The following is a 16,055-nucleotide window of genomic DNA, read 5'->3' as shown; positions in this document are numbered from 1 at the left end:
AGCTATATATTTAAAGTTAGAATTATAGTAATGGGAATCTGTATCGCAAAATGTAAACAAGCTCTCACATAACCTATTGAGAACAAATTGTTTTATTACTACATTTTTGTTACTAAATTTCTCAAAATCTGTTCCAATGGAGAGTTAATTTTCAGCAAATTTTGGACTCTTTTAACATGGCTACATTTATCTGAATACATTTGTCTGTAAACTACCAGTAAAAGTAATTCTTAAAGGGATAGTTCACCCAAAAATGAAAATTACCCCATGATTTTTTATAAAAGCAAAACAAAACACCAGTCATGAATTAGAAGTACAAAACTAGCATTTGTAAAGAAGTCCAGAGGAGACTGGTTTTCCTTTGGTTTTCAGCTTATTTTCATTTTTGGGTAAACTCTTCTAGCACACTCAAAATTAAAGGTGCTTCACGATGCCATAGAAGAACCTTTTTTGTCTAAATGGTTCCATAAAGAACCTTTAAAATCTGAATAACCTTTCTGTTTCACAAAAGGTTCTTTGTGGCGAAAGAAGGTTCTTCAGGTTATAAAAAGGTAAGAAAGAAATGGTTCTTTATGAACCTTTGACTGAATGGTTCTTTGTGGAACCAAAAATGGTTATTTTATGGCATCGCTGTGAGGAACCTTTCAAAGCACCTTTAATTTTAAGAGTGCATGGCTACATTAATTTAAATAAATTTGTCTGTAAACTACCAATGAAAGTAATTCTTAAAAGGATAGTTCACCCAAAAATGAAAATTACCCTATGATTTTTTTTTAGAAAGCAAAACACAACACTAGTCATGAATTAGAAATACAAATTGAGCATTTGTAAAGAAAAATGTTGAAGGATTTTGATATAAGCCAAGAGGAGACTGGTTTTCCTTTGGTTTTCAGCCAGTTTTAATTTTTGGGTGAACTCTTCTAACATGGCTACAGTAATCTGAATACATTTGTCTGTAAACTACCAATTAAAGTAAATCTTAAAAGGGATATTTCACCCAAAAATGAAAATTACCCCATGATATTTTTTTAGAAAGCAAAACAAAACACCAGTCATGAATTACAACTACAAACAAGCATTTGTAAAGAAAAATGTTGAAGGATTTCGATATAAGCCAAGAGGAGATAATATTATAATACATTTAAACTCTTTGTAAATTTGTTATTACATTTATTATCGAATAGATCTTTCATTTATAAAGAAGGAAGAGAAACTACAGGCCTAGATAATAGATCAGAAAAACTACCAGTGGGTGTAGCATTGCATACTTTATCATAGCCTTTTACTGTAAATCTAACGCCATATTTATTACTGAAGTCATTATAAGATAAACACCAATTTACATCTAATTAATCATCTAATAAATCAATAAATCAATTACCCCATGATTTACTCACCCTCAAGCCATCTTAGGTGTATATGACTCTTCCAAGCTTTATAATGGCTGTGAATGGCTGTTGAGATTCAATAGTCAAATAAAGTGCATCCATTAATCATAAAAAGTACTCACAGCTCCACAGCATTAATAAAGGTTATCTGAAGCAAATCGATGCGTTTTTGTAAGAAAAATATCCATATTCATAACTTTATAAACTGTAATCTCTAGCTTCTGCTAACCATCATATGTGCGTTAGCAAAAGAGTGGTGTTCCAGTGGATGACGTAGGACGAAGTCAAGTTACAAATTAGAAGTACAAAATAGGGGGATTTTGATATAAGCCAAGAGGAGGCTGGTTTTATTTGCTTTAAACAAAATAGTGTATTTTCACTTTTCACTTGTCATAAATCATCCGTTGAAATATCACTTGTTTGTGAACACGTTACGACAGTTAGCAGAAGCTACAAATTATGGTTTCTAAAGTTTTAAATATGGACATTATTCTTACACAAATGAATCGAGGAGGCCTTTATGATGGATAGACACACTTTATTGGACTTCTATTGGACTATTGAATCTCAACAGCCATTCACTGCCATTCTAAAGCTGGGAAGAGCCAGGACATTTTTTATATATATATTTTTATATATAACTCCGATTTGATTAATCTGAAAGAAGAAAGTCATATACACCTGGCTTGAGAGTGAGAAAATCATACAGTAATTTTTATTTTTGGGTGAACTATCCCTTTAAGAATTAGATCACCTAGAAATACTTGAGGTAACAACTGGCCGTATTCACATTTGATAGTGCATTTTATTAAAATGAACTCATTTTCTCACCCCAAATGTTATTTCCTGGGAAAGCACTTCATTTCATTGCAATGTTTAACACAGTGAATGATAGATTGAAAATAAACTCATTCTGTTTACATAAATCTTTGGCCTCAAAGTGAGATTTCTCTTTAAAAAAAATCTAGCTCAGGGTCTACGGCACAGTCTGGGAGGAGGCTGGAAACATCCTCCTTAACAATACAAAAAAAGGTTCAATCTCTGACCATAACCATCTGCTCATGGTGAAAATTATCACCCCTGGATCCGGACACAGAACATCTGGACAGCACATCCCAGAGAGCATTTAAGACGGAGGAAGCATTGAGAAGTTTCACAGAGTTTGACTTCAGGATGAGCTCAGCACATGTTCTGCAGGCTCTGTGCCTGCTGATGGTTTTCTTCACAGTCAACGCTCAGTACGGCTACATGTATGATACCGGTGAGGAGTGGGTGAATACCTGGCGCCAGGGCTTCAACTTTCAGTGTCCCCACGGTGAGGTCTTAGTGGCAGTCAGGAGCTACTTTAGTGAGAAGGAAGGCTCTGACCGCCTGTGGAACTATGAGTGCCAGAGGACTCCCTATGACTGGGGAGAACCCAACGAATGCTGGTGGGACGATATCAACAGAGCCGGGATGGAATGGTATGTCTGTATGTATGCAGGGGCTGTTAAACACAGGTTCATGTCTTTTTTATATGTCTCATATAATACAAAACACATTTGTGAGTATGTTTTATATCATGACATTTACTTTAATATAAATGACCATGAAATGAAACCTTGATTGAAACATTGCAAGAATGCACATTTTATAATTACTTTTTTAGGACTTTGCAGTTTTGAGGTGTCTAATCAATGCACATAAATAAATGAAAGATAAGAAATTTCACATTTTTGGACAGTTTGCAAAAAATAATTTTTGATACGACACAGAAAAAATCCACAAATGTGCGGAAAATATATTTTGTATGAAAAAAACAACATGAAATGACACCCTATACAATTAAAAAGTCTGTTTAATATGTACAGATACATAGAGAATAGAGAACATGGAAATAAACATGTCGTTTTTATTTATTTATTATTAATTTTATAACTTTCCACAGTTTTATTTCTCCACTGAACACACATCCATGCAATATCAGGTTTTTGGACAGATATTTGGAAATATTTATTTGACGTAACACAGGCATCCCTTGTGTTTTGAATATTTTTCTACTAACCATGGCTAAAAATGTTTGATGTTTGTATGCTTGTTTCAGACTAAGTAAAGCTCTCATGCATGTATGATTAGACTCAGATGTGAATGTTTACTGAAAGCACTAACTAAGGCTAGCTTTCAGAGCTGAGTGCTTGCTTTGACAACATCATGTTAATTTGTTTGTCAAGAGAAAAACAATGAAAGTTTCTTAAATTGGACTGGAGAAACACAAGCAGATGTTTTAGGCCAATCCAGATCATAAGTGTCATTTAATCCTTGCCTCAGGTCGGCTGTTCTCAGTAAGCCACAAGCCACAGAAGAGATATAATGGCAACATTTAAGTTTAAGAGCCTTGTTTACTGCTAAAATAAAACTTTAACAAGCAGCCACAAATGTACCTCAGACATGTCTGATTCCACATTTGCGAAACATTTCAGTTCTGTGATATTCTATTAAGAACATTGACGGTTGGACTTGTTAAAAGGTTTTGCAATGTTCGTTCCAATTACAGCAGAACATCTTAGTCCCATCTAGGTTTGACATGTTATTAATTCTTCTTTTTTGTTGAAGTAATGTGGTCCTGGATTCACGCTAAGCTGCAGTTCCAAATTTCCAACACATTTCTGAGATTATCTATAGTTATTATAAAAGTTATTCATTAAAGGAACCGTATGTAGGATTGTGGCCAAAACTGGTACTGCAATCACTTTCAAAATACTGTGGAACAGTGTATCCCCTCCCGCTCCCCCATGACTCGAGGTTGCCAGCTAAGCTGCAGGAACGTAGGCTTCTACAAGGAGCTTCCGATGGCAAGTGACGAGTCCTACACAGTAATTTTTTTTTCTTCTGTTAAATATGTTTATGCTTCACAAGAGATGTTTTGCGAAGTAATTATGTATCGCAAAAATTTACTAATGGCGATTAGCCAAATATTTCGTAAGGATGTACTGTAATACCACATTTCAGTCGGAACACAGATTGAGTGGTGCGATATAAAGCTTTTTATGAACGCATTTAGCACGGGCGACCATGGAAAATCCACTGTGTACGGAAGCAAAGTTAGCCAAACATAGATGAATCTTACCTGTCCAGGAGACAATCAGCAACGTTGGCGTCTGTCTTCAAATTCTTCTCCGTTTTCAGCCGTCTCCATCTTTCATATCCTATACAAATCCTTGTTTTATTTCGAACTTTGTCACGTCTTATTTCGGATTCATAATGAGGTCTTTTAGGTTTCGTAAAGTTATACATGTTTTATCCGACACATTCGTAGCTGCAGCTGGAACAGAGCTGGCAACCCGGATCACAAAACTCTACTGACTTCGTGATTGGTAGATAGCTGGAGGGTGGAGCCTCAGACAAAACACAAAATGACAACAATAACATCAGTTGTGGGCTGCAACTCTCACTTTTAAATGACAATATCCTGGCCGGATCACTGTTGTCAGTGATGTAAGTATTTGAAATGAACATGATTTCTTAATGTCTAGTGACATGTCAGGGCCATTTTATGATTAACTGACATAAATTTCTTACATACAGTACCTTTAAATTATTTATGTATTTCTGCATGCAACATAAGAAAACCATGCTTAACTGCTTAACACCTACTGATACTCTCTAATGACAGAAAGAAGGCAAAACAAGTCAACATGAAAAAATTTGTCCACTTAGTCAATCCAACAATAATGAGTCATCACAGTTTAAGGATGCCAGACAGTCTTTCCAGAGAGAGACTGCAAAATAACTTTTAACCAAACAGAAATTAATGTTTTTATCTGTTATCTAACATTTTAACAGCTTCTCAAGTTGCATTAAAGTCTATGTAAAGGAAGGAAGAAAAGGCAAGGACTCTGCATTTAATCCATCCAAATGCTAAAACCAGCCTGACCAGCCTGGTAGACCAGCTAAAACCAGCCGCTTCCAGCTTAAACCAGCTAAGACCAGCCAACCAGCCTAGGCTGGTATTGGCTGTTTTTTTCAGCAGGGCAGTTGGAGGTTCGGTGCCTTGCTCAATGGTCTCCTCTTAGTCATGGTATTGAGGGTGGAGAGAGCGCTGATTTTTTACTTCGCCCATGGACAATCCCTACTGGACCTGAGACCTCCAACCAATTACGCCACATTTTGATCCGTTACCCGGATATGTGGCCATACTGGTGATATTCGGATTGTAAACAACAGCATGGATTGCATGTTTAATGTACTGTATTACTGTATACATTGTTCTGCTAATTTATGCTGTCTAAACCACAAAAAAAGCATGTGGAACCTGCTAAATTCTATAGAGATAGACTTAGTAAACAGGAAAGAGCAAGATATTTTGACGAACTAAAGTTAATAGGTGGTAAAGATATGTACAAGCAGTATTAATTAAGATATTAGCTAGGGTGACCATATATATATATATATATATATATATATATATATATATATTTTTTTTTTTTTTTTTTAAAGAGGAATGGGGTGGGGGGGGGTGTTCTAGTTTTGGTATTAAAATATGTATTTTCCATACCAAAACTACCAAAACTACATATTTTACAGTCACCATTATGCAGATTGAACACAGCTAAAAAGCTTCCTACCACAGTAGCCATCCTTTACAAAACTAATATCTACCACAGTTTTATCACAGGCAGAATGCAAAATGTTTCAAAACAAGCATTTCAGTCAAATGGAATTTCTGTAATATTTCAAACTTGTAACCCACGGGAGAATATGACAAGAAAAAAAGCCCAATTCCTTGGAAAAAATGCGGATTTGGCAACCCTACATCCAACACAAGCTGCATCCAAAACGATTTAAATACTAAGCATATTGATAGCGACTTTGCGATGCATGAAAATTATATTCAATATTAAAATGTTTGCGGAAGGGGGATTAAGAAAACAGTCACACGCAAGGCTTTAAAACAAAAATGCACACAATTAGAAAGCAAAAGCGGAATGCCGCCCTGCTGAAAAAACTGGTTAGGTTGGTTTTGATGCTGGTTTATGCTGGTCCTTAGCTGGGCAGACATTTTGGGCAATTTAGGTATCCAGCCCGGACACATTTTTTTAAGTCCAAAAAGAGGACGTATGGTCACCCTATATTAGCCTAATATTTCATCTTGAGCAGAAATGATAAGAACAAACATGAATGTTTTCAAGATTCTTGCCCTGGAAATCGTGGTTCAATTTGGCAAACCTCATACGCTTTTGTTCCTCAGACAGTTTTTTGCACTCTTCTGCTTGATTTGTTATAACTTTTAGTAGTCTAGACTCTATAATACTCCAGATGTTGTTGCCTGTTTGACCGATTAGTACAGCCCAAACCATGACAATAGTTGACCATTTTCAGCAGCAATACAACCTGAATGGATGTTCGAGCTGTTTTGTTAATTTTCGCAACCAGGTAATATGCACCTACATGAGGAAGGCATAGCTAGCTAGCAAACTGTAGGCTGTAGTAGCTATCAGTAATAGTGATTGAGGGGGTAAAGTTATTAATGGTCTAACTCCACAATTAAGTGCTTCATAGTTCACAGTCTTTGTAACATGTTTTCAACAATACATTTATAACATTTATAATGTGTTTAGAAACAATTCTCTAAATTGCCTTTACACAGACTTTAAAAGCTAGTATACATTGTAATGATGTGAGTGCTATAGGATGACCAGTCTTACCTATCTATGAAAATATTTCTGTTCAAAACTTCTGTACACTGGACATTTTCAAAACATATAAAAATGCCTGTCCTGCACTTCAGAAAAAGTGGAGAAGAATGACCTACTTAGCTTATTATCAATATTTTGAACAGGCTCTTTATTGCTGTTTAAGGAGGTGTTGAGAATTTTCTGATCTCCACATTTCCAAAGCTAAATCATGCACTCATCATCTTCAAACTGCATCTGCAGTTCTGGTAAGAGTTTTATAAAATGTAGAGGAAGCTGACAAACAAACAACAAACAAACTTAAAAAGGGAGTTTTTGAAAGACTTCCAAAAGGTGCAAAGGTCAATTTGGTTTACTGGTATAAACAACAACAACAACAACAACATTCTAAACTGTCATCTGCATGTAAATAAAGTAAATTAAAAAGCATTTAAATTCAATGAAAAGTAAATACACTACCAGTCAAAAGTTTTTGAACAGTAAGATTAATGTTTTTTATAGAAGTCTATTCTGCTCACCAAGTCTGCATTTATTTGATCTGAAGCACAGTGAAAACAGTAAAAATCTGATATATTTTTACTATTTAAAATAATTGTTTTCTATTTGAATGTATTTTAAAATGTAATTCATTGCAAAGCTGAATTTTTAGCATCATGACTCTAGTCACACAATCATTCAGAAATCATTCTAATATTCTGATTTGCCGCTCAAAAACATTTGTTACTATGTTGATAATAAGTAGAAGCTGGGTAGAATTTGTTTAGGTTTCTTTGATGAAAAAGTTCAGATGAAATATAAATCTTTGTAACATTATAAATGTCTTTATCATCAACTTTGATCAATTTAAAGCATCCTTGATAAATACAATTGTTTTTTATAATATAATTAAATGAGTACATTTAAAAACTGTGTATGTTTAGTAGCCTCTATAATGCTCTTATTATATGTGATTAAACTGACACAAAAGCATTACGGTGGAAATTGAGGGTTGACTTATCATTTAACTTCTTAAGGTTAAATTAACATAAATGAGACTACTAAAATATTTAGTCCACAGAACGCAACCATTATTAAAATTTATTGTGATGATCAACAGCAATTTCGATATTTTTGTTGTATAAACATGGGCTTCACAGCTCTGTCACGTTTATCCTAAAATAAAATTGAGGATATTGAAAACAGAACAATTACATCACAGTCTCCCATTCAGTTCTGACAATCAGTTACAACGAAATGAGTGAAATCTGACCAATTAAAGGCTTATGAGACATGCTTGAACTGCGTTGCACAGTATAAGCTTTGTTGTTTTGAACACATTGAGCATTACACTTTTCCTGGAATAACAAGCTCATTCTATACTTACAGGCCTACAATGCCAGGACACTCTGTGATATTTTTTCGTTTACCTTCAGTTATAAACATAATGTTCAAACTGAAGGTAAATTACAATAAGCAAAAGCATACTGTGCACTGGTTTAAACATTATACTGGCTGCTTTCTTTGTAACGCTCACCTTTGGCATGATCACTCAGGAATACTAAGGCACTATTTTTTGTAAAGCTGCTTTGGAACAACAAACCTTATGAAAAGAGCTATTCATCTAAAACTGACTTTCGTGTTCAACAATAAAATAGTCTTTCCTGCATCTAGACTCCGGTTGTCCACAGGAACGTGAATGTTTGCCCAGAATAGTCCGACATGAAAATTCATAGCCCTCTCACAATTTTTTCCCTCTACAATGAATGTAATGTCTTTATGTGAGATGATTGCCTTGTTTCCTTCCTCCTTTTTCTAACACCACAATTTTTTCACCACATTTTTTATTTTGCACAAAGACATATCTTTATGCAATACCCTTAAGATGACTTACAGTCTGTGTGATTCTCATGACAAAAGTGACCTTATTTTACCAGTTCTTCAGCTTGTTAGAACAGGAAAAGTCTGGTTGCTGCGATCAGTCTCTGAGGGCATAAGTAACAGCGCCAAGGGCCATTCAGTGTTCCGTCAAGTTTTCTCCACCCACTCCAACAGCACTGGGGGAGATTTTCCAGTGGGTTAATTTGACTCTGTATAGTTTTCCCTGATCTACTGCCCACTTTGTGAGATTTGCTTAGAGCCAGTGCCAGTGACCTCAACCCCTGTCTGCTAGAGCTTTGTGAGGGAATACTGCCTGCTGCAAACTTACAATTAAGAAATCATATTATGCAGTCTTATGCTCTTTGGATCAGTTTTGACAATTTGTGGACTGATTTAAAATATTACAATAACATGTACTTATGTACTTTTTTTTTTGGAAAGCTGTAGCTTTTTATATTTCTCAATATAGTTTTTCACATATTTCGGTCACACTTTAGTTTGGGGACCAGTATTACTAATAAAGGGATATTCTACTAGCCTGGAAAAATCCAGACCCTAATCTATTAAGATTAAGGGTCTGGCATCGAGCAATGAAAAGTGCCTAACTCGAGGGGCGGCACCAAGCATGCATTTGAAACTCTGACTGCACGCAATTGGATAACGCCACGACCAATCACCAAGTTTTCACTAAGCCCCATACGCTTAGCTACCAGCGGAGCTAACTGATAGATTAAACTCTTGTCAAATCCAGTCGGCAAAACAGCAAAAAAGTCCTTCTTACAAAGGAACGATTTGAGCGCAGTTTTCTGTTCCTCTTTTATATGAAAAGCCAAGTCTAACTTGTTTATTGTAGCGGCCAAAGCCGTTTCTAACAACTGGTGTTCATCTGTTTACTAAATGATTCCGGACGTCGGAGTGCTGTCGTCATCAGTTTAGCTCGCCTCTGGCCCGCCTACATCAGATACACCGATTTGATTGGTTCCCAGAACTGCTTACGTAATGCAGTAATGTGGATCATTGCTCGATGCCAGAGTGTCTTGCAGAGACAATTCAAAGTGTGCTCTCGCGAGACCTCTGGATTTCCAGGGTAATATTCTACACAGAAATGAAGACTTTTTTCACACAATTCTGACTTTTTTCAGATATAAACTTGCAATTGCGAGTTACAAAGTGAGAATTGCAAAATAAAACTCACAATTCAGACTTCTTTTCTCAGAATTGCGTAATGAACTCACAATTGCGAGAAATTAATTCAGAATTAGAATAAAAAAACCTCTGTAATTTAAAAACAATTCTGACTTTTTTCACAAGTAGGAGTTTGTATCTCGCAATTCTGACTTTATTCACGCAATTCTGTCTTTTTTGTTAGAATTGTGATATACAATCTTGCAATATTGTGTTATAAAGTCCAATTTTGAGGGGAAAAATACTGATATGTTCTCAGAATTGCGAGTCTCTATCTTACAATTCTGACTTAATAACTTTATTTCCCTGAATTGTGACTTTTTTTTCTCAGAATTGCGAGTTTATATCACGCAATTCTGAAAAAAGTCAGATTTACAAGTTTATGGCCCGGTTTCACAGACAGGGTTTAGACTAAGCCAGGATTAGGCCATAGTTCAATTAGGACACTTAAGTAATTTTTATAAATGTGCTTAGAAAAAACATGTACTGGTTTGCATCTTGAGACAAAATAAAGCAACACTACCACGTTCAAGGCTCAGAAAGGTAGTAAGGACATTGTTAAAATAGTCAATGTGACATCAGTGGTTCAACCTTAAAAGTAACGTCTTTATTCAACAATTTCTTCACTTCCGTGTCAGTCTTTCATGCGCATTCACAAGTGTCCTTGAACTGTGCTGCTTACCAAATATATTTAGATAATATTTTATAAAAATATACATGTCTGCCATATTGAAAGTATGTGCCCTTTGCATTTAGACATTCATTTTATTGGAGAATCATGAACTCGTAATTTGAATATACGCCCCCACCTAAATAAATGGTTGTCTTTTCAGAGGATCTTCTTTCTGTCTTCACATTATAAGAACAGTCTCTCTGATTTTGCACTACGGCATAGATGACATTCCACTGGGAGAAGGCCCTGGCCTACTTCCTATTGGTGGAATAGTTGCCCATAGCCTTAGTGTTGCTATGACAAAAGTCTGGCACTGCTGGTGGCTGGGGAGCAGTGCAGAACTCACGATTGTTTCCCTGTTGTGATGACAACAGTTTGTATGGGCCACAAACAAGCAGAAACCCTAAATAAACCTGTGTTTACAGAAAACCTTAAAAACTACTGCCAGTTTCAGACAGCCACCAGAGGTGACATTTGCTGGCTTAAAAAAAAAAAAAAAAAATCCTGTATGAAAAACAACTTCTCTGTCTTATAATTGTTGACTGGATAAAGCAATTTAAAATTATTGCAATGATGTTAAAACTTTTTTTTGTGCACTAGTTATGAAAGGGGAAACCCCTTCCTGCTTTAACGAACATGAATATTTAGCTATTTATGGTAAGTTTATCATACTGGCGGAAGTTTAATTGCATGTGGGGGATTATGACAGTTAGTTGCAGTCCTAATAAGTCTTAATACAGGACCCCAAAGTACTGGGTTGTTCACTGTATCACTCTATGGATTCCTTCAGATTACATGGTTTTGCCAACAGTGGGTAGCAAGTGACTGTCATTAAGAGTGAGTCATTGAACAATGTTACGTAATCAATTCATTTCACCATACTGCTTCATTAAGGTACAAAACAAGAGATTTGTCCAAATGCATGAGTAATTGAAACATTCACTCAACCAATTCATTCAACAAAGCTGATTTATTCAGGAATGAAATAATTGAACTTTTTGAGCAAGTAATTGAATCTTCTGTTTCACATTAAATCATTCATTCACTTGACAATCTTTTTGTTTAACAATTCTGATGCTTTCTGGAAATTAACCAGCCTATAATTGTCTATATGAATGAGTCATTGAATAATTCACTCAACTGATTCATGGAAGCCCGATTCGGCCACTGAGTTATTGCAAATTTTTATCTCTTACTGTTTTTTTCCTCAGAATTGCATGATACAGTTCTGTATTTGCAATTCTAACTTTTGCAGTTAGAATTGTGAGTTAAAAACTCTGAACTCTAAAAACAATTTTGGTAACACTTTAGAATAGGTAACACTTATTCACTATTAACTACGACTTTTCCCTTAATAAATTCCTAATTTGCTGCTTATTAATAGTTAGTAAGGTAGTTGCTAGGTTTAGGTATTGGGTAGGATTAGGAATGTAGAATAAGGTCATGTAGAATAAGGCATTAATATGTGCTTAATTAGTACTAATAAATGGCTAATATTCTAGTAATATGCATGCTAATAAGTCGTAGTTAATAGTGAATAAGTGTTACCTATTCTAAAGTGTTAGAATAACTTTTTTCTAACAAATGTGATTTTGTATCTCACATTTGAGACTTTTTTCACAGAATTCTGACTTTTTTTCTCAGAATTGTGAGACATTAACTTGCAATTGTGAGTTACAAAGTCAGAATTGCATGATAAAAACTCACAATTCCGACTTTTTTCTTAGAATTGTGAGATATAAACTCGCAACTGCTAGCTCTAAAGTCAGAATTGCAAGATAAAAACTTTTTCTCAGAATTGCGTAATAAACTCACAATTGCAAGAAAGAAATTTAGAATAGTGATAGATTAAAAAACTCTGAACTCTAAAAACAATCCTGACTTTTTTCTAACAAATGCGAGTTTGTATCTCACATTTGAGACTTTATTCATGCAAATCTAAGAATTTTTCTCAGAATTGTGAGATACAAATTCAAGTATACAAATGTGAGTTATAAAGTCCAATTTTAATGGGAAAAAATACTGATATGTTCTCAGAATTGCAAGTCTATTTCTCACAATTCTGATTTAAAACTTTATTTCTCAGAATTGTGATTTTTTTTTTTTCAAATTGCGAGTTTATGTCCTGCAATTCTGACTTTATAACTCGCAATTGTGAGTTTATATCACGCAATTCTGAAAAAAGGTCACATTTGCAAGTTTAAATCTCGCAATTCTGACACGTTTATACCACGCAATTCTTACTTTATTTCTCAGAATTGTGTGTTTATATCTCACAATTCGCAAATGCAAGTTTATATCACAATTCTCACTTTTTTCTCACAATCGCAAGAATTACAAGATAAAAATTCACAGCTTTTTTCAGTAATACCTTACTTAAAATTGTGCTGTTTTTTTCAATATATCTGCACTACCTGTGGTCAAATGACACTGATATTCAGTAACAATTTGTGAAAAATCCAAAATTGCCCTACAATGCTTAATGAAACTAATAGCGTCAGACAAAAAGGACAGAACTAGTACTGTGTTAATGCAAGTGTGTCAGGCATACGTTCCTCCTGCTGTTTTAGTCAGCCCTTTGGTATAAACAGGAAGATGCACACAATACAAGGTCAATAGCTAAAGGCAAGCACACCTCACATGACCACATGCCACATGTGAGACCCTCCCAATACAATATTCCAAGGCTTTGTTTTGAAAGATTCATATTCATTTAACAAACAAATAACAGATGTTTATTGTTCAACCTATTATAAAAGCTATATTTGTACTGTTTACAGGGACTCAGTTTGCACTAACAATGGGCTGGTTGCTGGTGTGCAAAGTAAGTACTTTGAATCGGTTCTGGATCGAGAATGGCAGTTCTACTGCTGCCGATATGCCCGTAGGTGCCCGTATTCCTGCTGGTGAGTATTTAACTAGATTAAAACTGTGCAACAGGGTGTTTTGTCACATTATTTGGAATATTTCCTTTAATTGCATTTTCATGATTTATGCACAGGAAGACGAATGATGTTCCAGAGTACTTCAAAGAAGAGGGAGAGATGGTAGTCCCCAGTTACGGCTACTTCATAAGGGGGGCTCAAACTACTTTCAGTGGTGTACTGAGGTCTGTACAAACACTTCCACTTCCTTTACAGAGGTTTTAGAGGTTTTGCCTCTAATGCATTAATGTAAAAAATAACATGTTTTATTACAGACAGATACATTAATGTAATTGCTTCAGTTGCTGTTAATGGCTTCTTTGGTGGGAGATAACAGTCTGCTTTTTTTAATGCTTTGCAGGGATCGGCAGTGGAAGTACACCTTGTGCAGAATGACAGACTTTGATTGTCAGTTTGAAAACTTCTAGACTGCATTCACACTTCAATGCTAAAAGAGCACCTGTACGTCACCACATAATAATAGCACTCACTGAAAACTCCCATTTTTTGATTAACTTTACAGCTTACAAATGTTTGGTTTGCTCTGTATAAGCCTGCATGGATTGCCATGTTGTCATATTTTGCAGTAAGTTCTGTTTTACAAGTTTTTTGTAATCATTTTTAAAATATAAAGGACACAAAAAGGGACAAAACCATTTTTTTATATTTTTGTGTATTATGAATATGCTCCACATGCATTTATGTCATACAACCATGTAATAAACAGCATAATGTTTGAACACTTTGAGTATCACTCAACACTTATACATCAGTACTTTTGCTGACCAATTCAAATTTGAATATGGTTGTTGAAAAGTCCAAAATATTCCTTTTGTGTATTTTTTTAAAAATCCAAGTCTCAAATACTCAGATGGAGTAACAAAACATGCTGAATTCTTTGAGAAAAATGGGCAGAACTAATATAACAGAGTTTTCTCCCACAGTCTGCTTGTTTTTCTGCATTGTGCAACACACAACGGCTGTTTACCTCTTCATCCATTCTCCATCTGTTTTCTGCTTTGCTTGAACAAGTGACTTATTTCTCAGACTTTATTGAGCGGATGTGGTCAGATTACATCTGATCTCTGTGTATATGTGTAAATATGCACAGATGTATTTTTGGGTGTTTATAAATACTGACATCATCAACAGTGCAGTTTCTACAGAATAATATTATACTGTATATGTTACATTTAAAGTATGCTGAATATATACAAACAATATACATTTTAAAGTATTTTTAATAAAAAAAGAATAAAATTTTAACTATTTTACCAAGAGGGATCATACAAAATGCATGTTATTTTTTATTTAGTACTGACCTGAATAAGATATTTCACATAAAAGATGTTTACATATAGTCCACAAGAGAAAATACTAGTTGAATTTATAAAAATGACCTTGTTCAAAAGTTTACATGCACTTGATTCTTAATACTGTGTTGTTACCTGAATGATCCACACCTTTTTGTTTGTTTGTTTTTGTTTAGTGATAGTTGCTCATGAGTTTCTTGTTTGTCCTGAATGAGGGTGTGTACATTTTTCTTATTTTGCCTAAATATCATAGTTTATTTCATTTATTACATGCTCCCCAGAAGACAAAATAAGTTACATTTACCCTGATCTTCAAATTCAAACAGTTTTAACCCCCTGGCTCATCATGCATTGTTTTTTCCTTCTGAAGCATCAGTGAGCATTTGAAACTTCTGTAATAGTTGCATATGAGTCCCTCAGTTGTCAGTGTGAAAAGATGGATCTCAAATAATACAGTCATTGTTGGAAAGGGTTCAAATACACAAAAATGCAGAAAAACCAAAGAATTTATGGGACCTGAAGGACTTTTCTAAAGTACAGTGGACAGTTTAACTGTTCAGGACAAACAAGAGACTCATGAACAACTATCACTAAACAAAAAAACAAAAACAAACAAACAAACAAACAAACAAACAAAAAACAATCAAGTGTATGTAAACTAGTCATTTTTATAAATTCAACTAGTATTTTTTTCTTGTTGACTATATGTAATCATGTGAAATATCGTATTCAGGTCAGTACTAAATAAAAAAATAACATGCATTTTGTATGAACCCTCTTATTTTGGTAAAATTATGAACATTTTGCAGATTCTGCAAGGTGTATGAAAACTTTTGACTTCAACTGTATAAGTAATCAGTGTTGGGAAGGCTACTTTGGAAATGTAGGTTACAGATTTACAAGTTACCCTATTCAAAATGTAATAACTATTTCAATTGCCTTATTTAAGTAATGTTACATTTGATTACTTTCTAATGAATGTCTTCAGCTGTCTTCAACTTTTAATTTTAAAGCACAGCCACCACAAATTCAGACTTTAGCAC

General features: G+C 34.7%; 1 protein-coding gene across 1 annotated transcript; it reads left to right on the top strand.

The window, feature by feature from the left end:
* Positions 1–2,406: 2,406 nt before the first annotated feature.
* Positions 2,407–14,439, top strand: dpt (dermatopontin). Its single transcript, XM_073852411.1, has 4 exons — positions 2,407–2,851; positions 13,556–13,681; positions 13,777–13,884; positions 14,061–14,439. The coding sequence occupies exons 1-4, from the start codon at positions 2,562–2,564 to the stop codon at positions 14,125–14,127; spliced, it is 591 nt and encodes a 196-aa protein (XP_073708512.1). The 5' UTR covers positions 2,407–2,561; the 3' UTR covers positions 14,128–14,439.
* The last annotated feature ends 1,616 nt before the right edge of the window (positions 14,440–16,055 follow it).

This window comes from Garra rufa, chromosome 12 (genome assembly GCF_049309525.1).
Source record: "Garra rufa chromosome 12, GarRuf1.0, whole genome shotgun sequence".
NCBI lineage: Eukaryota > Metazoa > Chordata > Actinopteri > Cypriniformes > Cyprinidae > Garra > Garra rufa.
Note: the sequence above shows the minus strand (reverse complement) of the source record. Positions and strands in the feature narration are given on the sequence as shown.

Excerpts from the sequence above, each read along its gene's own strand:
- dpt (XM_073852411.1), top strand. The coding sequence starts at position 2,562 with ATGAGCTCAGCACATGTTCTGCAGGCTCTGTGCCTGCTGATGGTTTTC. Across the intron at positions 13,682-13,776 it reads AGGTGCCCGTATTCCTGCTG|GAAGACGAATGATGTTCCAG; the intron begins GTGAGTATTTAA and ends ATTTATGCACAG. Across the intron at positions 13,885-14,060 it reads ACTTTCAGTGGTGTACTGAG|GGATCGGCAGTGGAAGTACA; the intron begins GTCTGTACAAAC and ends AATGCTTTGCAG.